Below are 23,691 nucleotides of genomic sequence, written 5' to 3'. Positions count from 1 at the left end.
ATGTTCTGTAGTGGCTAATTGAGCAATACAATTCACACACCAATATACAACTAATCTTTCAAGATTCTGTAAATTCTCAGGTGGTCAATTTATTGTTATTCTTCTATGCAGGTATTCACCTTTATTTAGTAATTATTAGAATATAATATAATAAATTGTCTAGATAAATATTGGTTCCAAATTAACTTTGATATTTTAGATTAAGGACTACTTAGTATTAAATTTCATATATAAAAATATAACTTAGCTTTATCCATTCATATGTATTTATTGCTGAGTATTTTGTAGTGATATCTGTAAGATATGTCAGTACTTTAGGGAAATATGAGATGGAACTTTCTATAAAATTGAATTTTAAGTAACAAAAATTTTTAAGACATATACATTAATTATAATATCAGATGTAAGAAAATGGAAGCTTTGAAAGTTGTATAGAACATTAAAGAAAAAAGATTTGGATGACTTCCTGATAAAAAATAGTCTCTCTCTGGATAAAAATCACGCACCTATGAAAGAGGACAGTGGATGGGAAGTGAGAGCAGAGGGTGGGGTGGGAACTGGGTGGAGGGGAGTTATGGGGGAAAAAAGAGGAACAAATGTAATAATCTGAACAATAAAAATTTAATTAAAAAAAAATAGTCTCTCACTGTCAATAACCTCAAATGCTGCCTCCTGAGATAGTGCCTTGTGGTGTAGGTGAATGGTGGTGGAAAGCAGGTATCTTCAACCCTAAGATTCAGTTTTACCTAGTTCTCTTGTTAATCCTAATTTTATTTCTTTAACTTTATAAACTTTTTATTAAAGTACTAGAGGCCCAGTGCACAAAATTCATGCACAGGTATGGTCCCAAGACCTGGCTAGCTATCAGGGCCGATTGGGGCCTTCCTTCCCCTGGTTGCCGGTCACCGGCCAGGGCCTTCCTTTGGTCTGTGCCGCCCCCTGGTGGTCAGCATAAGTCATAGTGAGCAGTCAAACTCCTGAGGGGACAATTTGCATATTAGCCTTTTATTATATAGGATATATTGTTATATTCAATTTGTTAATATTATACTTAGAACTTTCACAGGTAGGTTCAGGAGTGACATTAGCTTAGAGTTTTATTTTCTTAAGCTATATCCTTGTCTGGTTTTAATATGAGAGTTATAATAGTCTCAAAGAATGAGTTGAGAAGCTTTGTATCTTTTCTTATCTTCTGAGAAAGTTTATACAACATAACAGTTCCTTGTTAGGATTCTTCTGTGAAAGAACTTTCCATGGTGCTTTCTTTTATTTGTTCCTTTCTTTTTAAAAATATATATATTTTTATTGATTTCAGAGAGGAAAGGAGAGAGAAACATCAATGATGAGAGAGAATCACTGATTGGCCCTGACTGGGAATCAAATCTGCAACATCTCTTTGGTGCACGGGGCCACACTCCAATCAACTGAGTCACCTGGCTGGGCTCACTCCTCATTCTTAATGGCCAAACATGAGTGTGGGAACAAACTGTTTCATGTCTTCGACCCTCCTATCAGTCTCCATGTGGCTTATTCTTTACTTCCTTAGTTATAGGAGTTCTGTTTAGCTAGTCTTCAGGTGGTTCTCTGGGATTGTCCTATAATTAGTTGTAATTTTGGTGTGGTTGTGAAAGGAGGCAAGCAGGGCACTTACATACTCTGCCATGTCAACTGTAAGACACCCTGAACTTAAAAAACCCCATTATCTCTCTCAGTTTCTGTCAGTCAGGAACTCAGGACAGACTTGGCTGTGTACACTTTGGCTCAGTGTCTGTGTTGTAGTCAGATAGATGCTGGAGCTGAATCAGGAGGGTTCTGGTACAATTGAGGACCAACTGGGCATTTCTCTTTTTTCTTATAGTCCCAGGGCCTTGTCACCCAACTTGAGCTAGTTTAGACTACTCACAACATGTCAAGCTTAAGATAGCCAGATACCTACATAGTGGCTGAAGGCTTCCAGAGCAAATATTTTCCTGAGCAAGGAAAGCTACATTGTCTTTTATGACCTAGCCTTGGAAGTCACACACCATCACTTCCATCATCCTCTCCCTCATGGGAGTGATTATTAGCCTCCTAGAATGTATTATTTATTTATTGCTGTGTAATAACATTACTGCTGAACTTTTAACTTTGCTTTCTTCTTTGGGACACTTCTTGGTTTCTGCTTAGTTATGTTCCTAGTCTGTAAACTCTGAGGCCCTTGAGTAAATATTTATTTATTATTTTTAGCATAGCCTCCAGACATTTTTTAGTTCATTTGATATACATGATTTGATTTTTTTAAAATAGAGTTTTTTCTGTAAATTGATAGAGGAATTTAATTCATTCATACAATCAGGTCAGATCATTTTCCTTTATGTTTCCTATCCACTATACTTTCTTGCTGATTTTTTCTCTTCTAAGATCAAAAGAAAATCCTAAAAGTTCCCAGAGTAAAAAGAAAGATTACTTACAAAAGAATAAGAAGCAGAGCCGAAACCGGTTTGGCTCAGTGGATAGAGCGTCGGCCTGCGGACTGAAGGGTCCCAGGTTCGATTCCGGTCAAGGGCATGTACCTGGGTTGCGGGCACATCCCCAGTGGGAGATGTGCAGGAGGCAGCTGGTCGATGTTTCTCTCTCATCGATGTTTCTAACTCTCTATCTCTCTCCCTTCCTCTCTGTAAAAAATCAATAAAATATATTAAAAAAACAAAAAACAAAAAAAGAAGCAGAATGTCAATGAATTTTTACATCATCAATACAGGGTACAGAACAGTCTCTGATTCTGAGAGGAAATTATTTTACACTAGAGGCCCAGTGCACAAATTGGTGCACAGGGTGTGGGAGGAGAAGGGACGGCAGGAGGTTGTCCAGCTGGGGGATAGGACCACGGGAGGTTGGCCAGCCAGAGGGAGGGACCAGGGGTGGTTGGCTGGCCATGGGAAGTTGGCTGTGGGAGTACACTGACCACCAGGGGGCAGCTCCTGCATTGAGTGTCTGCCCCCTGGTAGTCAGTGCACATCATAGTGACTGGTCAACTGGTTGTTCTAGTCATTCAGTCGTAACGGTCACTTAGGCTTTTATATATATAGATAGTTGGTCTACAATATTATATTAGTTTCAGGTGTACAACATAGTTATTCAACATTTATTTACCTTATGATGTGATCAGAATGATAAATCTAGTAATCATTTGTCACCATACAAAGTATATTATTGACTATATTCCCTGTGCTTTACATTACATTCCCGTGTCTTATTTTTATAACTGGAAGTTTGTACTTCTTAGTCCCCTTCACCTTTTACATCCATCCTTCTCCTACCCCAGCAGCCACCAATCTGTTCTAGGTTTCTATGAGTCTGTTTCTGTTTGGGGTTTGTTTGTTTTTTTTATTCCACATATAAGTGGAATCATATGGCATTTGTCTTTCTCTGGCTCATTTCACTTAACATAATACCCTTTAGATCCATCCATGTTGTCTCAAATGGCAAGAATTTATTCTTTTATATGGCTGAGAAATATTCCATTGTATATATTAACCACATCTTTATCCACTCATCTATCGATAGCACCTAGCTTACTTCCATATCCTGGCTATTGCAAATAATTCTGCAGTGAACATAGGGGTGCATATATCTTTTCAATTATTGTTTTCATTTTCTTCAGATAAATACCCAGAAGTGGAATTGCCAGGTCATATGGTAGCTTTATTTTTAATTTATTTATAAACCTCCATACTGTTTTTCATAGTGGCTGAACCAATTTCCAATCCCACCAACAATACACAGGGGTTCCTTTTCTCTACGTCCTTGCCAACACTTGTTATTAGTTGATTATTGATAGTAGCCATTCTGATAGGTGATATCTCATTGTGGTTTGCATTTCCTTGATGATTAGTGATGTTGAGCATCTTTTTATATGTCTGTAGACAATCTTTATGTCTTCTTTGTAGAAATCTATTCAGGTTCTCTGCCCATTCTTTATTGTACTGAGTTTTTTTTATAGTGAGTTGTATTAGTTGTTATATTTTTGGATGTTAACCCCTTATTGGATATGTCATTTGCAAGTATCTTCTCCTTTTCAGTATGTTATCTATTTTCATTTTGTTGATTTTAGATTCTCCTATCTCAATCCACTTTTGAGGGGCTGGGATTAACCACCAACAAAATAATCAAAACCAACATTCATTTGGAGCTAATTTTTTTGCCAAAAACCATAGTCAACATTTTGTACATATTTAATCCTCAATACAATTTTATGTTGTTGGTACTTGTATTATTTTCATTTTTCAGATGGAAGACCTGATACTGAAGAGTTCTTACTTGTGCTGGTTGATTCTGACTCATATTGTCAGGATCCCACATTCACTACTAACCCTAAAATCTCCATTTTGACACACCTTTCCTTCTCTGAAAACTAAGGCCTTTTGGGAAGCTACCAGCAGCCTGCTTAGTTCACAAGCAATTTTGTAATAGAAGAAAACACGATAATTTCAAGTGAAACATGAAATAAAACACAAAGTGCTTTATTCAAAGTAATGTCCATCGCTAGTTACACATTTCCCCCATCTTTCAGGTAATTTGTGGATACCGTCCCAATAGAACTTTTCAGATGGGAAAAAAACAAGAACCATATGATTTTACTCATATATGTGATATAAAACAAAAAGCAACAAATGAACAAACAAAAAACTCATTGACACAGATAACAGTATGGTGGTTACCAAGGGGGAAGGGAGATGAGGGGAAGTAGAAGAGAGTAAAAGGGGCCAGAATATATGGTGACAGAAGGAGACTTGACTTTGGGTGATGAACACACAATGCAATGTATAGATGATGTGTTATAGTACACTTATATCATCTTATTAACCAATGTCACCCCAATAAATTAAATACAATTTTTAAAAGAAGCATACATTTGACAAGATTGAAACAACCTTTAAAAAAGTAACCTTCCTATTCTTGCTCATCAAATTATGTTGATTATTATATCCCACATGAGTGAGATCATGTGATATTTATCTTTCTCCAACTGGCTTATTTTGCTTAGTATACTGCTCTCCAGTTCCATCCATGTTGTTGCAAATGGTAATGATCGATCTTGAGACAAATGGTAGGGGAGGGGTGGTTAGAGAGCAACCAAAGGACTTGTATGCATGTATATTAGCATAACCAATGGACACAGACACTGGGGCAGTGGGGTGGGAATGGCTGGGGGGTGGGAGGGGAGGTCACTTGGGGAAAAAGGAGACATATGTAAAACGTTAGACAATAAAATAAATAAATAAATAAATAATGTTTTTTAAAAAAGTAACCTTCCTTCTTCATCTAGAAAGGAGCCACGTCATACGAATTAGCCCCCAGTAGAGTTTCTTTTGGGGACTCCTTAATGTATTTTGTCGAATAGATTCCTGAAAAGAAAGAACTAGTAGCTAAATAGAGCTTTCAGGTATCTTCTGAGTTGGCTTGAAGAGGCTCACTGATGGAGGTACTGTGGGAGGAATCCTGCTGGTCACACTCAGGTCACAGGGCACCAGAAGTTTTATAACTACCAGAATCACTGATTTCAGTCCTTACACTATCTGTACAGCATGGACACCATCTCTTTCAGGTGATGAGATCTTGGGTGGCAACACGATTTTTTCAAGGAGTTCCAGATGCTTCCAGCTGTTAATTCCAAAGACTGCATTCAAAGAGCATAAAACTTATTTGAAAATATTTATAATTGTAGATGCCACAAATGGTGGGTGAAGTAAAGATAAAGCAATTATTTTTTTTCTGGATGCTCTGGTCTTAGTGAATGCACATTTATTCTTTACTTTGAAAATTTTCTTGAGAATAACACAATGAAATTTATGAGTCTAGAATACTATGAAACTTAGTACATTATCCATTCATTTGCAAAAGAGGTTTTCATTATACAGTGTGTATTATTTAAATCAGACTACTTTAGTACCACCAATATGTTCTACCAATTTTCTCATGGCCTCTTTAACCTCCTTGTTCCTCAGACTGTAGATAAGGGGGTTCAACATCGGGATCACCACCGTGTAGAACACAGACACCACTTTGTTTTGTTCAGTTGAGTAGCTGGACTTGGGCATCACATAAATGAATGCAATGGTCCCATAGAAGAGAGTGACTGCTGTGAGGTGGGAGGTGCAGGTGGAGAAGGCTTGGTGGCTCCGCTTGGTGGAGTGAATCTTCAGGATTGAGAAAAGGATATAGACATAAGACAGAACAATGATAAACACAATGACCACAATGATGGAGCTGGAAGAAATGGCTGGAATTATTTCAGAAGTAAAATCATGAGAAGAGGAAAGCTTCAGAAGTGGTGAATAGTCACAGAAAAAGTGATTGATTTTATTTGGTCCACAGAAGGATAGACTTAATAAACAGCCAGTAAATGTCCAAGCATTCACATATCCACCTAGGTCGGAAATCCCTACTAAGAAAATACCGATTCTGAGGGACATGTGGGTGGAGTAGAGCAGTGGGGAGCAGATGGACACATAGTGGTCATAGACCATGACAGCCAGCAGAAAGCACTCAGCTATCCCAAATGTGACTGTAGAACAGAGTTGGGCTATACAACCAGCAACACAGATAGCGGTTTCTTCCCTAAGGAAGTCCATGAGCATAACAGGTGTGACTGATGAGGAGTAACCAATGTCTACGAAGGCCAAATGACAGAGGAAAAGATACATCGGGGCATAAAGTTGTGGGCTGCTTCTGATTATCATGATTATGCTGACATTGCCCATTAAGGTGACAATGTAGATTCCTAGAAACACAATAAATAAAATGACACAAATTGTAGTATCCTCTGTTAACCCCAAAATAATGAACTCTGTCACAGTTGTATAGTTTTCAGTCCCCATCTACACTGGAAATGGTGCCCACTGAAAGCAAGTCCTCGAGTTACGTCAGAGATCTGTTCCTACAGAGCAACGTAAAGATTTTCGCCGTAAGTCGGAACTCACCTACATAAGCACCTACGTCACTCACATGGAGCACATACACAGCAGTAATGAAGTGAAACAGTAAAAAAAATTTAAAAGAAAGATAACAATTCCTGACCTTTACTTGTGGTAAGTAAATAATAAAAAACATAAAGCACATATGTACATATGTTGAAATGACGGAACTTTTTTTTATATATAAATAAACTATAAGCCCGTTGCACGAAGATTCACGCAATAGGTCTTCCTTCCCCTGGCTGCTGGCACCAATTTTCCTTCAGCACCCAGGACCCAGGCCTTTGGTCCGGCCGCAGCAGAGAAGCCAAGCCTCATTAGTCTTCAGTCTTCAGTCTTCAGTCTTCACTCCGGCTGGAGCCTTCAGTCTTCGCTCCAAGCCTGCATATGCAAATTAACCGCCATCTTTGTTTGGTTAATTTGCATAGTCGCTCTGATTGGCTGGTGGGTGTAGTGGAGTGACACTGATTTGCATATTTCTCTTTTATTAGTGTAGATGGGAGATGGTGATGTAACCATGAAATGACATATGTTGAGTCTGGTGTAACCCAAGGACTGTCTGTAAGTGGATATTAGAAGAAAATATTATAATTGCACAATTATTTTATAGTTACTATATAATAAAAATTACAGAAACATAGACACACTAGTGTAAATTTGGTACAAAGTGCTTTCATATTCAATACCTCATATTAAACTTGATATTGTATTTATTTATTGATATGTATTTATTTATGGAATAAAATGAATTGTTTTAACTTAGCAAACTTAGACATGGAACTTTATTAACTAACTATGGACCCAAAACAAAATGAAAGCTTACAATTTTAAAGAAAATAGATGTGAATTACACAAATTCAGTCATTCACGAATGCCGTTATGGCATGGAAGCAAAGGACTGTGCAAATGCCATGAGCTTTGGAGCCATACAGGCCTAGAGTCAAATTCTAGCTTTTCCAGTGACTCTCTGTGGAATCTTAGACAATCTGCATCCCTTCATTACTTTATTTGTTATATATATACTAGAGGCCCGGTGCACAAAAATTTGTGCACTGGGGGGGGGGGGGTCCCCCAGCCCGGCCTGTGCCCTCTCACAGTCTGGGACCCCACGGGAGATAATGACCTGCTGGCTTAGGCCTGCTCCTGGGTGGCAGAGGGCAGGCCCAATCCCTAGGTGCAGCCCTTGGTCAGGCTCAGAGCAGGGCCGATTGGGGAGTTGGGGCGCCGCCCCATCATGCACAGAGCAGGGCGGATCAGGAGGTTGTGATGCCACCCTCAGTCACACTAAGGGTAGGGCCGATTGGGGGGTTGGGGCACCGCCCCCTGTCACACTCAAGGCAGGGTCGATGGGGAGGTTGCGGCGCCACCCCCTGTCATGCACAGAGCAAGGCCGATCAGGGGGTTGGGGCGCTGCTCCCTGTCACGCACAGAGCAGGGCCGATCAGGGGTGTTGGGGCTCCGTACCCTGTCACGCACAGAGCAGGGCTGATCAGGGGGTTGAGGAGCTCCTCGCTGTCACTCACAGAGTAGGGCCAATAAGGGAGTAGGGGCACCGCCCCCTGTCACACACAGAGCAGGGCCAATGGGGAGGTTATGGCTCTACCCTGTCACACACAGAGCAAGGCCCGTGGAGGGGGGTTGGGGCGCCACCCTCTATCACCCACAGAGCAGGGCCAATCAGGGGGTTGGTGCGCTGCACCCTGTCAAACACAGAGCCGCAGGGCAATCAGGGGATTGGGGAGCTCCCCCCTATCAGGCACAGAGCAGGGCAGATAGGGAGGTTGTGGCCCCGCCCCCTGTCACACACAGAGCCGCAGGGCGATCAGGGGATTTGGGCGCTGCCCCCTGTCACACTGATCCCGGTGCCGGGAGCCTCGCTGCTCCGCTGATCCCAGTGCTGGGAGGCATATTACCCTTTTACTATATAGAATAGAGGCCTGGTGCATGAGTAGGGGCTGGCTGGTTTGCCCTAATGTGTGTCCTGGATCAGGGTGGGGGTCCCCACTGGGGTGCCTGGCCAGTCTGGGTGAGGGGCTGAGGGCTGTTTTCCGAAAGCGAGTGACTGAAGTTTCCAACCGCTCCTTGTTTTCTTTTTTTTTTTTTTATTCTGGGCCAGCTTTAGCTCTGAGGCCTCACCGCTGAAAACATCGATACAATGTTGCTAAAGCCCGGCTGAATGAAAGCCGGTTTTTGGTGTTTTGTTTAGTTTCTTATTTGCAACATAGTACATAGTTGCTTAGAGTTGCAGCTCAGAGGCCAGCAAGTGAGGCGGGGAACGTTGGAGTCCGCAGTCACTGAAGCAAGCAAGCCTCATGTTCGCTTCCAGCTGCCTGGCTGCCGGCCGCCATCTTGGCTGACAGTTAATTTGCATATACTCACTGATTAGCCAATGAAAAGGGTAGCGGTCGTATGCTAATTACCATGTTTCTCTTTTATTAGTGTAGATATATATATATATATCTGGTAGGATTCTTGTGTCAAATAAGATAATGTAGTTGATAACAGCAAGCCCAGCTCACAGAGATAAGTGAATGCTCAACAAATGATTTAGAATAACCAAACCTTAACTTCTAATTCAAAAATTTTAAAAAGCATTTCTCTTATCAATATTAAAAGAAATTATTACCTGCAGATGTTGGTACCTCAACAATAAAGACAATTGCCAAAGAATTGTCATTATAGAGCAAGGCTATATTTATGAGATTTGAGGTCTTTTGGGACATAGCCCCTTGAGTACATTACTTGTTTGTGAACATTCGACTGAAAACCCATCAAAATAGAAAAGAAAGAACAGCTAAACATTCTTTTGAGTGTGCAAGAAAACTTTTGATGGATTGCTAAATCTTTCTAACTATTTTGGGACTCACAAGAATAAACATAATGTACCAGATAGAAATTCTTCAGGGAAAAAAATAAATGCCTATGTTTTTTATACATTTCTAGATGATGCCGCCTCTATTTTTAACTAGATGTTTTATTTTGAGATAAGTATAGATTCATGTACAGTTGTAAGAAAATTACAAAAATCCCATATACCCTTTACTAAATTTCTCCAAATGCTAGCATCTTGCAAAACTATAGTACAATAGCATTTCATGAATTTTTTGTGTTATATCTCTGTCTCCAGTAATTTTCTTTGCACTGAAGACTACATTATTTGACATTAATATAGCTACTCTTGCTATCTTTTAATTAATGTTTATATGCTATATCTTATTTCATCTTTTAACTTTAAACAGATTTATATCATTATATTAAGTTCTGTAATAAGTAAGATGTGTATTTCTATTTTGTTTTCAAGTTACATACAAAATATGTCTTAAGCTTGTACATTTACAAATTAAGTACTTGGTGGAGGAATATGCAAACAAACAATAATAGTACAATGACAAATACAAAAACAATATAAAGCATGGGCAAAAAAGGAATTTAAAATTTCAAAGTGGGCATGAGTAAATATGAAACAAAAAGATCCTCATAGTCAACTACATTTGCTTGTGAATAAGTTAAAATGTCCAGAACAATTATAATAAAGGGTGGCATGTCACAATAGCTTTGAAACATGAATTAGTTAATGAATTCTATAGTTATAGGTATGCAGTTGGTCATTAAAGTACATTTTTCACATAAACTTAAATTAAAAAGAGCAGGAAAGAAAAGGTCATGAGTATTCAGTCTAGCGATGAATGTCCTACGAGCTCTTTAGATGTCTGTGTGGGAGGAGGACATACCTGCACTCAACATCTTACTATCTGGTTGCTCATTCATCTTTTTTTATCTTATGATGCTTTAACTTTAGTATGAAGAAGTCAGCAGTGCCCCATATTTTAATATCAAACTTACATTTCCCTCTATACCAAATAGACCCTAGAAATTCTCCTCTCTAACCAGAATGAAAAGTCACAGATTTACATGCTACAAGTTGCTTAAAAGGCAAACTTGACTAGGAAGTTGCCATAAGAACTGCCTACAGATCTGAACCACACTTCTGTTCCAGTGTCTTCCTCTTTGGTGTGAATTACAGAACTTGGGAAATGCTGAGAGAGAGAGAGAAAATGTGCTTCCTAATTGGAGAATGCTCTCACCTTAGCTCTGCCTTGCTTTCAATGCTGAGGTTGAGAGTAGTGTTCTTTGCAGCAATGCTTTATGGGTGGTGCTACATCACTGTAATTAATGACCTAGAGAACCAGGCTCTAGTCTCTTTCCCTAGTGGCCATGAGGAAAGACCCGATGCATAGAAAAACTGACCTGGATATATCAGGTGGTACTGATGGCCCCAGTTTCAATCTTGAGGGAATGTGGAAGGGAGAGTGAAAGTAAGGAGGCGTATGGGACCATTAGAACATTTAGTCGCTGACCTGGTTTTGAATATGATTTTATTCTTTTTTTAATATATTTTATTGATTTTTCACAGAGAGGAAGGGAGAGGGATAGAGAGTTAGAAACATCAATGAGAGAGAAACATCGATCAGCTGCCTCCTGCACACCCCCTAGTGGGGGTGTGCCCACAACCAAGGTACATGTCCTTGACCGGAATCGAACCCGGGACCCTTCAGTCTGGAGGCCGATGCTTTATTCACTGAGCCAAACCAGTTACGGCTGATTTTATTCTTTAATTCAATTGGAAATATGTAACAGTAGGGGAAATGCTAATAGAAGATAGGAAGACTGCTTTCCTCTTATACTATCTGTTGTGATAAATATGCTAGTCATGGTCATCTTTTCTTTGCAAGCAAAAATATCCCATAGGTGTGTTACAGGTTAGTGAAAAGCTAGGAAAATTATTAAGCAAGAGGAGTAGGGAAACTGAGACAAGAAAGTTAAACACAGCCAAACAGTTTGGGGAGCTTGCAGCTAGCTTGTAAATAACAAAGCCATCATTTTCCCCAACCAAGGACACTTGTCTCTGACCAGAGAATACGTAGCATAAATCAACCTGGGACTGCTGGGGCTGTGGGGAGAAGAGGGAATGCTGAAAGCCTATCTCACTGAACAAAAAAGTCAACCATTTTTGAGAAAGGAAAAAGGGGGGGGGGCAATTTTATTTCACTGCTTAAACAGTGAAGCTAGTAGTCTCAGGGCATGTCAAGGTAAAATCCCCATATGCTTCTCTTTAATTCTGGGAAAGCTATAACAAAGTAAAAGGAGGGACGCTGAGAGTTAATCTGTACCAAGCTATTCAGCCGAGGAATGTTTTAAAAACCAATAGACAAAAGGGTGTATAACCCCTTGAACTCCCACTGCACTGGCTCTTCAGATCAGCTAAGAGCCAATCCATGCTTCATGCCTGATAATAGATTTGCTTACCTTGCTTCTTTAATAAATATGCATGCTTTACTTTCTTAATAAATTCACTTTAACACAACACAATTATCTAGAGTCACTCATTTGAACCCATTCATAGGAGAACATAACTGAGAAGCGGGCAGCCCTATCCCTCTGACTCGGGAGGCTTTCCTATAACACCTCTCTGGTGTCTGTAGCAGGTGTGCCCTAATCATACAATCTTTGCATAACCTCACCTAATTCCCCACAAAATATTAACTGGGCCCCCACCCCAGCCACCACTTCAGGGCAACTCACTGCAGATGCCCTGCCGAGGGCAGGACGAATGTCTCCAAGCATCGAAGGACTTGGGAATCATCTTGAGAACATGCACCCAAGCATCACAATCTGAGTCATCATTAGTTACCCCAGGATAACTCAGGGATTTTAATCCCCAAGGGTGCTTTAAATCAAATGTAAAATCTCTCACAGAAATTCAATATAAACTATTCCCTTGGCACCCAGGAAGCTCTGGAATAACAAGAGATAACAGACTCATTACACTTGAGCTTTATAAATACTTACAGGTTTGTTGGTGTGGAACACAGAAACCAAGCCTTCCAGCAAGACATGAAGAAGCCGACTGGAAATACTCTAAGTGGATGCTTCCTGGGCATTGGGAACCCTGGCTGTCCGATAGGTACTCGGTAAGTTGTATTCACTTCTAAGGCTGTCATAGTAAAAACTACAGGGCAGCCAAGAGAAGAGTTTCAGTTCTGGAAGGGGACAGGGCTTAAAGACATTGCTTTTCAGAGAAGCAAATGGGGAAGGATTGGCTGAGACTCACTTGGAAGAGCTGGGATGTTTTGTCATTGTATTAGTCTGAGGAAAGGATAGCAGGGACCTAAACTCACGAAGCCTCTGAAATTGCGTGCAAAATACTGTATGAATGAAACTTTCCTTGGAACAGATACTTAGCTTCCATCTGATTCTCAAAGTTGTTCATTGCCCCTCCCTTCCCAGGGGCTAAGAATATTTCCTAGGTTATTTAGCAAAGTTGTCTGAATTGTTCAAGCAATGAATAGTAAAACACAAAACAACATTCTGAATGTCAAAGGTTGACTATATTAGTTAAACAAAAATTAAGGTTAAAAGTGCTTAAAAGAACTAAGAAAAAGCATTATTGAACTCACCCGAATATGCCTAAACTTTTCTCATAAAAGTTCAAATTAGAGAGAAAAAAAAAGAGGAAAAACAAAATAAGTAAATTAGCACTGAGGAGTCATAAATGGGAGGGGTATAGTTTCAGCTGAGGGCTCTGGAATCAGCCTACCCGTTTTCAGATCCTGGTTCATTTGCTTTACCTGCTTTGTGAATTTGGGAAAACTGAATATTTCTATGTCTCCATTTCCTCGTTAAGAAAATGATAGCTATATATTAAATAAAATAATAAATGTAAAATAGAATCTTGGCAAAGTGTTCAAATCACTAATTATCATTAAGTTTGAGAATAATTAAATCACAAGACTCGTTTTTTTAAAGGGCCATTTTTTTTTCTCTTAGGTAGAAAATTGCAAGTCAAACATTTATTATTAGAGATTTATTTTTTTTTTTCCCTGGAATTTGTCATCAGGTCTAGTTATATTCTAAGATCTAACACTGATGTTATCAAAAAAAAGCTTCCATCTTAATTGCCCTTGAAGGAAGGGCAGAAAAACATCTCTTTGGGATAAATGGTACATAAATATTTAGCTAATACAAAGTTTTTAAAATCTAGAAACTCAAAAGCATTAACTGCGTCTTAGAAACTTCAGAGGCAAATGTGCCACCATATCATTATAGCTATCATAGTAAAAATGTTACCGTGCAAAAGCTGTTGAGTAAGGCTAGGTTGCCCACTGGCTTCTTGGGTTCTTCCAGTTACTAAACCATTTCAGTTACTAAATCAGACCAGTCATAGTTTGAGGTGAGACCAGTTATACAGACAACCCCGACTTACGATGATTCGACTTACAATCTTTTGATTTTACAGAGGTGGGAAAGCAATACGCATTCAGTAGAAGTCATACTTTGACTTTGCTCTGGTGGTATGTGGCACGATGTTCTCTTGTGATGCTGGGCAGTGACAGCGAGCCGCAGCTCCCAGTCAGGCATGTGATCACGGGGAACAACCGGCGCTCTACAGTGTGCTGTGTTGCCAACCTTTTTATTGAGTACTGTGTTTTGTGTTTTTGCATCCCATCATGTCTACAAAATGCCCATCTGTGTCTCCTGCTTCTGGTAAGAAGAGGAAGGCAATTACTAAGTGTTTGAGCACATTTAAGGTAGGCTAGGCTTAGCTGTGATGTTTGGTAAGTTAGGTGTATTAAACGACATTTTAAATTAACAATGGGTTTATCAGGCCATAACATCATTGTAAATCAAGAAATATTTGGAGTAGGAAGACTTGACCAATTCTGGAAATGAATTCAGAGTCCAGAACAAGAAATATTTTACTGAGTAAGATTGTTTCCATGCGTGAAGATCTCAAAGTTTGTCCTTGTTCTGAGCTACTATTGAGAGAGAAAAGACTACAGCAAAACAGGTCTCATCTGTCATAAGCCAGGAGTGTCATAAATGTCCATATTTAAGGTTGCTTACCATTTCCTGATATGAGCTAATCTGAACATCTTAGGGCACCTAAGACTGCTGCTCCTATCTCCAGCCCTTAAAGATACACTTTTCCCAAATATATGTCCTTTAACTAAACCTTGCTGTTACTTATTTTTCTCTCCCTGAATGATCTCATTAATTTCCACAGTTTTTACGGTCTTCTCCCTATTGATGACTCCCAATCAGTATGACTAGCTCTGGCCGTATGATAGACATCTGTTAGGTCTGATCAGATATTTGAATCGATACCCCCTCCCCTGGGAACTGAACTTTAGGCCATTTCACAATGGACATTCCACTTGCTTAGACCACATTCCACTTGCTAAGACCATTATCTCTTCCCTCTGTACTTTCCCAGAATCCAGAATTCTCCACCCAGAAAGAGCTCGCCTAGAGTCCTTTAAAAACCTCTGACTCCCATCTTTGGGTGCTGGCATCATTTTGGAGCTCAGCCCATCTGGGTTTCCCGATGACCTAATGAATTAATAATTCTTTACCCCTTTTGGCTTTGTGCGTTCCTCCTTTGGCAACCCTAACAACATCCACTATCCTTCAAACCAAATTCAAGACCACTCCCCCCTGTTCCACTCCTAACTCAGACTTTCTCTTTCTACTGCACCACACCCCATGGGACAAGTGCACGCGCAGAGTCCATTCTGTTCCCTCCTTTTGGATCATCACCCAGATAACAGGACCCTAAAAATCCTTGCCCAAGTTGGCCCCTTGCTTACTCCCAGAGTCTATAAGAGTCTCTTTTTCAGGTCACCTTTGTAAGGGAGAACCACACTGCTGGTGTTCACACACCGAGGCTGAGGCTGAGGTAACCAAGGGATAGCTGTTTGCAGGGGCTGAACAGAGTGTGCACATGCAGGCTGCCATCGCCACCATCTGCAGCCACATGTGGGCTGGAGACAGGTTCTCTTCACCTCCTCATCCCAGCATGAACTCCCAGGAATCCCGAGTACTCTTTCTTCCAAGTTATTATAAAGGTAAATTTGTTAAGGAGGGAGGATAGAACATATTTTATTGACTTGTTTTCTTTATTTTTAACTTTTGCATATTAAGCATATGATCTGCAGGCCCCATTTGTTATTCTTGCCCAATATCAAAGGCAGGCTTGCTCCTAGGGAGCCTGTTCTTAACCACACCAAATACTTGCAGTTCTTCAATGCCTTGTCTTCCTCAAACATCAGTTACATTGCAAAACAATTTTCAGTGCATAGGTCAAACGAATGGCTGATTTTCTTAGCAACGAGCCCGGTAAATAAAGTGCTTAAAAGACCAACTACATAAAAAATTAGCAAAGGAACTGAACTGACCAAACATAGAAAAGGAAATATATATGTAAATAATTGTTTGACAAAATGCTAACCCCCTACTCATAAATTTTTTAAAACATACAAATCAAGAGGACATGAGTTACCAATATTCACCGTCACAGTTGGCAAAGGTTTAAAATATGATAAAACTGGGTCACAATATTATTGTGACAAAATCAGTATTCTTGTACAATAATATTGGGAGTATAATTTTGTGCAACTTGCTTAAAGGTCAATTTATCAATCTGCATCAAAAGAGAATGAATGAGCTCGGACTTTCCTGAGTCTGTCTTAGCAGAATGAAGCCCATTGGCTTATGACAGCCTTTAACCATTGGGAGTGTGAAGCACAATTTTTGTCATCTGGTACTAGAACAAAGAGGTAAGAAGCTTTTGTTAAGTATTTAATCATTTTGAAGCCATATTTGTTTCTTTTTCCAACAAGAGAGAGACCAAAATGGCCAGAGGCAATTGTACCACAGTGACAGAATTTGTCCTCATGGGATTCACAGACCGTCCTGAGCTTCAACTTCCGCTCTTTGTGGCGTTTCTCTTAATTTATCTCATCACCCTGGTGGGAAACCTTGGCATGATCCTGCTCATCAAGATGGATTCCAGGCTCCACACCCCCATGTACTATTTCCTCAGCCATCTGGCATTCATTGATCTTTGTTACTCATCTTCCATTGGACCCAAGATGCTGCAAAATTTATTGGTGAAGAAAAAAACCATCTCCTTTTTGGGCTGTTTTGCCCAGCTGTACTTCTCCAGTGCTTTTGCCACTACCGAATGCTTCCTCTTGGCCACAATGGCCTATGACCGCTACATGGCTATCTGCAATCCCCTGATTTACACAGCCATTATGACTCAGCGGGTCTGCCAGGAGTTGGTGATAGGCGTCTATACCTATGGCTTCCTAAACTCCATGATACAGACAGTTCTGACTTTCCAATTGTCTTTCTGTGACTCCAATGTCATCCATTATTTCTACTGTGCTGACCCCCCTCTCCTTGCCCTCGCCTGCTCAGATACCCACAACAAAAAGAAGCAGCTCTTGATCTTCTCAGCAGTGAACCTCACTGGGTCTTTCCTGACTGTCCTCATCTCCTACATTTGCATCCTCTCTTCCATCATAAAAATCCAGTCTTCCAAAGGCAAATGCAAAGCATTTTCTACCTGTGCCTCACACCTCACTGTGGTCATCATCTTCTATGGAACGTTGTTTTTCATGTACCTGCAGCAGCCTAAAGCAAGGAATTCGTGGGAGTACAACAAAGTGGTCTCTGTGTTTTATAGTCTTGTAATTCCCATGCTCAACCCCCTGATCTATAGCCTGAGGAACACGGAAGTAAAGGACACCCTGAGAAAGATGATAGAGGGCAGAGAGTCACAGTGAGTGAGTTAGCAGAATGTAGCATTGGGAAAGTATGATAAACTGATGTGGTATGACCAGTCTGACTGAAATTTAGCAGGCCAGTTGCTATCCAATTAGGAAGCAAACAGTCAATCCAATTTGTATTTTTTAATGACTAAAAGTACCAGGTCACTTGCTTGACATAGCAATATTTAATTCAATCAGTTATCATGGACTAATCAGGATTTATAAGCTAGACTCTTAATAACTGTGTCCTTCATATGTTGAAAATGAAGTGACTCACTACAAGTTAGTTAATAATATGAGCTCTAAATTTAAAAATATTTGGAAAAGCAACTTTCTAGGTAAAAGTATAAATTAATGAAGCTGGGTACAAAACCCAGACATGAATACCTATGTTGTTGAAAACATTTTCCAGCTTAAAACAGACAATATAGTAGCAAATCATCTCTTAGTCTTAGAAATGTATTTCTGTATAATATATTGCTATAGATGCTGGTTAAGCCTCATAAAAAGTTTACTATTAAATGTAGTTGAAATGCTGCCTGCTTAAAATGGACAGTAGAAAAAATAGTATTACAGCAATAAAAAGGGAGGAAAGAATTTTAAAACGATGAATCGGTTACATTTGGGGGTTCTTTTATTGTTTATTTAGAAAAGAAAGTTTAATTAGAAGAGGTAAAGAGGATTTAGGGTACTTGCAGAAATGTTGAAAGTAGTCCAACAGCCAGGGTTTAGTGTTTCTAGTCTCTGAAGGTGCAGCTGCGGTGATTTTTAGGGGGGGGGGGGGGGGTGAGAGAGAGGAAGAGTATCATACAGGAACTTAGAAAGGGAAAGAGCTGAGAGCCTCCTGGGAAACCAGGTAGAGTGTGCATGCCTCTGAGAAATGAAATTATTGCCTTAATTTGGGTGACTTAGAGAAATACTTTCATTTTGTAACATTTTCCATGTACTTTATTTCTGTTTTCTCAGCTCTGATATGACAACTTTCTTGGAGATATGTCTATATATATGTTCTTGCTGTTAGTGGGGATAGGTGAAAGAAAAATCTCTTAATTTTTTATTCAGGTAAGAATATAAGCACTCTATGGTTTTTCTAAGTCTCAATTCTAATACTTCTTTTAAAAATAGTTCTTAAGATACACACATTGCCATAAACCATTAGATTTTTCCCTTAAACTGTTTTCAAGTGTGATTACTATTTTCACTTGTTTTTTTTTAATGGCTAACAACATATATCCCTAGTCAACTACAAATAAGTTCAATATTAATCAAGAAACTAAAGGGTTCCTTTTCCCCCCAGATTAAATCTTCAAATAATTGATGGGAACTTTGTTTTACTGCTGCTTGTGATCTAAATTTAGAAAAATTTAACAGTTAAATATTTATAACTTCTCTTATTTAGCTCAGAAACCTTTCTGGAGAATTCAGTTACAAAAATTATATTCCTAAACTCTTGGGGATGGGGTGTGGGCTTGGTTAAAGCGAAAAATAATACAAAGTGAGGAAAGGTCTGAAGCAAGCCCAGGAGGTAGGAGAGCTTGCATAGGTAAGAGCAACAACAGAGCAAGCAAAGTGGGGAGGATAATGCTGATGGATAATGTGAGACAGATTCTTAGATCCCGAGCTCCCTGAGACTTAGCAGGTTACTACCCTGCACCCCAGGACCTACCACAGCTCCTGACACAGAACAGACACGTAATAACTGTTGGCCGAACCGAATTGAACTCTTCTATTTTCATTCCTAATTCCAATGGATAGGTGGGCATGGTGCCCAGTAATGGCCCTGTGGTTGGGAAATATCAGGGAGAAGAAAGTAACTAGGGTTATGACAGGAAGACTTTCCAGTAGTCTTCCCCCGCCCCCCGCCCCCAATGAGATTAACATATTTAAGGCAGGAAGACATATGAGGGCAACAACACAACCTGGCCAGTGAATGAGATGCATCTGGGAAGTTGGTATGTGATTGGGGAGATGGTAGTAGCTAGAGCTGTCGATGGACCATGACAGGCAAGGAACTGTTCGTTACTCTATTGAGATAAAGGAAGTGAGCAGGTACCGGCCCTTAGATGAGAACTTGTTTTTAATAAAAAGACACAGCGTTACTTAAATTTTTTTTCAAACTATTTTCATGTCAGTGTAGCTTAGAAAGAGAAAAACACACATATTTTAATAGATACCTCTCACAAATGAATTATGGTGTAAGAAGAGTACATTTCATCATTTCTTAAGTTCTTTTTAGAGAAAACTGAATAAAAGAATGTCAAGAATAGAATAACTCTCCCATAATGCCCACCCAGTGGTTGAATGTATGTACTTTGTTCTGTGTGCTTCCTTGATTTCCTGTAAAGCAAAGTAGAAAATTAAGAATATTATATTTATAGATTATGATGAATGTAAGTCCACGTTATCCTAAATTTCCCAAAGACCTAAAAAGCAAAGAAAGGTATGTGGAAGGGTCTGAATCGGCTAAATTTGGGGCTAATATTTCCTATTTCTTTTCCCATTGGGACTCCTTAGTCTTATAAATATATCTCCTAGGTTTGCGTCTTTAATTAGTAAGAAAATTCCTCAATCAATTGCTTACATTGTTAAAAATGTATGGCACATTATATATGAGTGTAGTATTAAAATGACAATATTTAAGCCGGAAGAGAAACCAACATGATTATGCATCTTTCTTCATGTGTAAAGTAAGACTGTTTCTGTCAATACTCATAACAATTATACTAGTTTTTCAGCCCAAAATAAACAAATATATTGGGAATAAGTAAATGTCACCAAAATAATAAAAATGTTACCTTTATCAGATTTTAAAAGCCTAACATTTCATTGAAAGTGAAAATAAAACTACTCCACATTTAAATAAAATGTAAAAGATAATCCTAAAAATGAATGCTATCTGCCAACATTCACCATATAGACAATTCCATTAAAATAATCTAATAAACATGAAATGTGCATATGTATATATAAATGTATACTCATTTGCACATAAAATGCGGAATTTTTCAATCTGCCTAAATTTACATTTGTTATTTCTCCTTAATACTCTTGATTTGCCATGCTTGGGAACATGCCAGAAGGATTTTTGATGGTGTTGACCATAGAAAAGGAAACACGAGAGGACAAATATCTATTCATTATCTTTCATATTATTTGATGTATGTAAGTATTAAAGAATCTTGAGAATTTTTAAATCTCAAATGTGTGCCCCCGAATTTTCATCTCTGCCCTGGATGAATAATTCTAGCATTCTTTGGAGAGCAAGGTGGAATAGGAAAATATGAATTAAGTGCTTAAGTGTGTCTCCCAATTAAGTGGTGCTTCCACCAGAGAGGTAGGGAGCCCCTGATGTCAGAAGTTGGGGAGTTAAGGCTCCTGGGAAGGTAACGGATTTAGCCTGTTCTTCCAAGCTCTTCTCTTTTTTTTTTGCCTTAAAAATACAAACATGTTGTAAATAACTAGAACTTCCATCTCTGATAAGATAGGGAAAGTTGAAACAGGAAAACATAATCTTCATTTTTTTAAAGTAAGTAATTCTGTCTTACTCCATTGCAAAAGTGTAACCGTCCTAACAGTTTCTAGGTTTTATTCAGTGATCTGAAAGAAAATGTTCTCCAACCTGCAGCTTCTGGCCCCCTTACAGACAATCCTGTTTGCTGACCACATGGACTTGGTCCAAGGAGCAGAGCTAGAACAATGAGCCAGCCAGGCTCAAGCACTGTCCAGGCCACCTCAGGTTCACCCTCAGCCAGGGACCCTACAGGACAGCGGGTTTCTGAGACCTGGGCAAGCATAGGGAGAGCTCTCTGGGTTTCCCACAGAAGGTTTTTATTCCATCTTTATTGTATTTCCTCTTTAAAAGGACCATTTTTAAATATATATGTAATTGATTTCAGAGAGGAGGTGTGAGGGAGAGAGAGATAAGAAACATCAATGATGAAATAGAATCATTGATTGGCTGCCACCTGCATGCCCCCTATTGAGGATCAAGCCCACAACTTGGGCATGTGCTCCAACTGGGAATCAAACCGTGACCTCCTGATTCATAGGTCAACACTCAACCACTGAGCCACCACGGCCAAGCTAAAAGAATCATGTTTAACTCCCCTCATCCCTATCATCTCCTGTTTCATCTGAAAGCTGATCTCATGAATGGTTTATTACTTATCATCTGCCTTAAGCAAAAGCAGCAACTAGTTTTCCTTAGAATTCTTTCAGATGCAGAATATATATTAACTAGAGGCCCAGTGCACGAAATTTGGGTACTCCCTCCCTTCCCAGCCACCTGCTGCCACTGGCCAGGGCCTCCCTCCCTTCCCCGGGCTGCCCACCCCCTGGTCGAACTCCTGGAAGAACTCCAGCCGAGGGGACAATTTTCATACTATGCTTTTATTATATAGGGTGTTTAAATTAATGTAATAATATAGCAATAATTAAAAGAAAACTCTACTGTTATTAATAGTGGGTGAGACATTTTTATAAAGAAATATTAAAAACATCTGTCATATTTATTGGACTGTTTCCTTCTTACATGAGGATCTAAGGCTGGGCAGCAGGGGAGGAAAGAGTGCAGAGGAGAGGTCGTAGGGAGAAGCTAATGTGTCACTTCTCAGACTCTGTGGAGGTTCTGGCTATGGCTTTATTTCTTTGAGGAAAGAGTAAAATCTTTCAAGTACTGAAGGACGCTACAGGAAAATGTAGCATTGCCTATTAAATACAGTAAATGCTCAATAAAAGTTAACTGAATCTTGGTTTCATCTCTCTCAGTCTTGCTTTCCATGTCTGTCTCATACCCACATCATTATTGTTGTCATCATCATCATCATCATCATCACAATCACATAGATGTTCTCTTGGGACCACCAGCTCAAAATCTTAATGATCAAATTGATCATCATCGTCTACTTTATAGCCAACTTCTGCTTTTCACAGTTTTGTAAATGCCACTTTCCCCTGGTTCAAAAAAAAATTATAGTTACTTTTGACCTCTCCTTTTTTATCTTCACATCTCAAAAAGGGGATAAGATTTGTTCATTATTTATCTGTGCATTAACACAGGACTTGTTGCATCAGTCCCCTTTCTTTCCAGTCTTATTACCAGCCTCATCAGTATATTCAGGCTCCTGAACCTCCCTGTGACTTTGCTTCTAATCCCCCCACCTCAGAGGTCCTCAGTAGATTCACAGATGTGTGAGTATAGTGTATGTTAATATCAGCGTTTCAGACCAGTGGAGAAACAATGCACTTATTAGTAAATTAGGGCAATTAAAAGCCATAAACACATATGTCTTACACTTTTATCAAAATAAATTCAAGATTAATCTGATCTTAATGTGTTAAGTAGAACCTTAAAAATACTTGAATGAAGTGTAGATGAAAAATTGCTAGTCTGGAAATAGGAAAAGCCTTCCTAAGAAGATAAATAAGCTTAGAAATTATAAATAAAAAGTTTGAAAATTTAGGTGATATGGAAATTTTAAATTTCTATGACAATAATCAGTAAATACAGGCAAACATCAAGTGGCAAAATAGTCACAATACATATGACAGAATAATATGGACAGAAGAAAGTTAAATCAATAAAAGGGTGGGGACAAGATATGAATAGACAACTCACAAAATAAGAAATATAAATGGTTTAACATATGCAAAAGATGTTCAATCTCATTAGTAACAAGAAAATGCAAATTAATACAATAATGAGGTCATTTTTCACCTATCAGATTGGCAAAGACAGTAAAGAATATTAATAATCAGATGATAGTATAGGAAAAGAGGCATGCTTACAGGCTGCTTTTGAGAGTGTAAATTGGTATTAAATTTCCAAAGGGAATTTTTATAATATTCACCAAAAGCTTTACAGTGAAACACCTTTTTATTCCAGCAATTTCCTTTACAAGAATTTATTTGATGAAAATACTCTAAGAAATGTACATATATGCATTTTGCAACTTACTATAATAATCTTTAAAACATCAGTAGCCATATGAAGATATATCAATAAAGGATTGATTAAATAAGTTAAGGAATAGTGATACAAAATATATAGTATGTAATAATGCAGCAATTAAAATTATGTAGATTATTTTATTTTCATTAAAGTGCTCATGAAATATGTA

At 39.0% G+C, this 23,691-nt stretch overlaps 2 protein-coding genes across 2 annotated transcripts; one reads left to right on the top strand and one right to left on the bottom strand.

Annotated features, from left to right (window-relative positions):
* Positions 1-5,915: 5,915 nt before the first annotated feature.
* OR5P3 (olfactory receptor family 5 subfamily P member 3) lies at positions 5,916-6,860 on the bottom strand. The gene has a single exon (XM_070426994.1). It carries the CDS (start codon positions 6,858-6,860, stop codon positions 5,916-5,918), a length of 945 nt encoding a protein of 314 aa, XP_070283095.1.
* A 9,788-nt stretch (positions 6,861-16,648) lies between these two features.
* On the top strand, positions 16,649-17,587 carry LOC139018046 (olfactory receptor 8U9-like). The gene has a single exon (XM_070426682.1). It carries the CDS (start codon positions 16,649-16,651, stop codon positions 17,585-17,587), a length of 939 nt encoding a protein of 312 aa, XP_070282783.1.
* Positions 17,588-23,691: the final 6,104 nt, after the last annotated feature.

The sequence above is a fragment of the Myotis yumanensis genome, unplaced genomic scaffold, assembly GCF_028538775.1.
Source record: "Myotis yumanensis isolate MYYU_CA2020_CCGP unplaced genomic scaffold, mMyoYum1.0.hap1 SCAF_10, whole genome shotgun sequence".
In the NCBI taxonomy this organism is placed as follows: domain Eukaryota; kingdom Metazoa; phylum Chordata; class Mammalia; order Chiroptera; family Vespertilionidae; genus Myotis; species Myotis yumanensis.
Note: the sequence above shows the minus strand (reverse complement) of the source record. Positions and strands in the feature narration are given on the sequence as shown.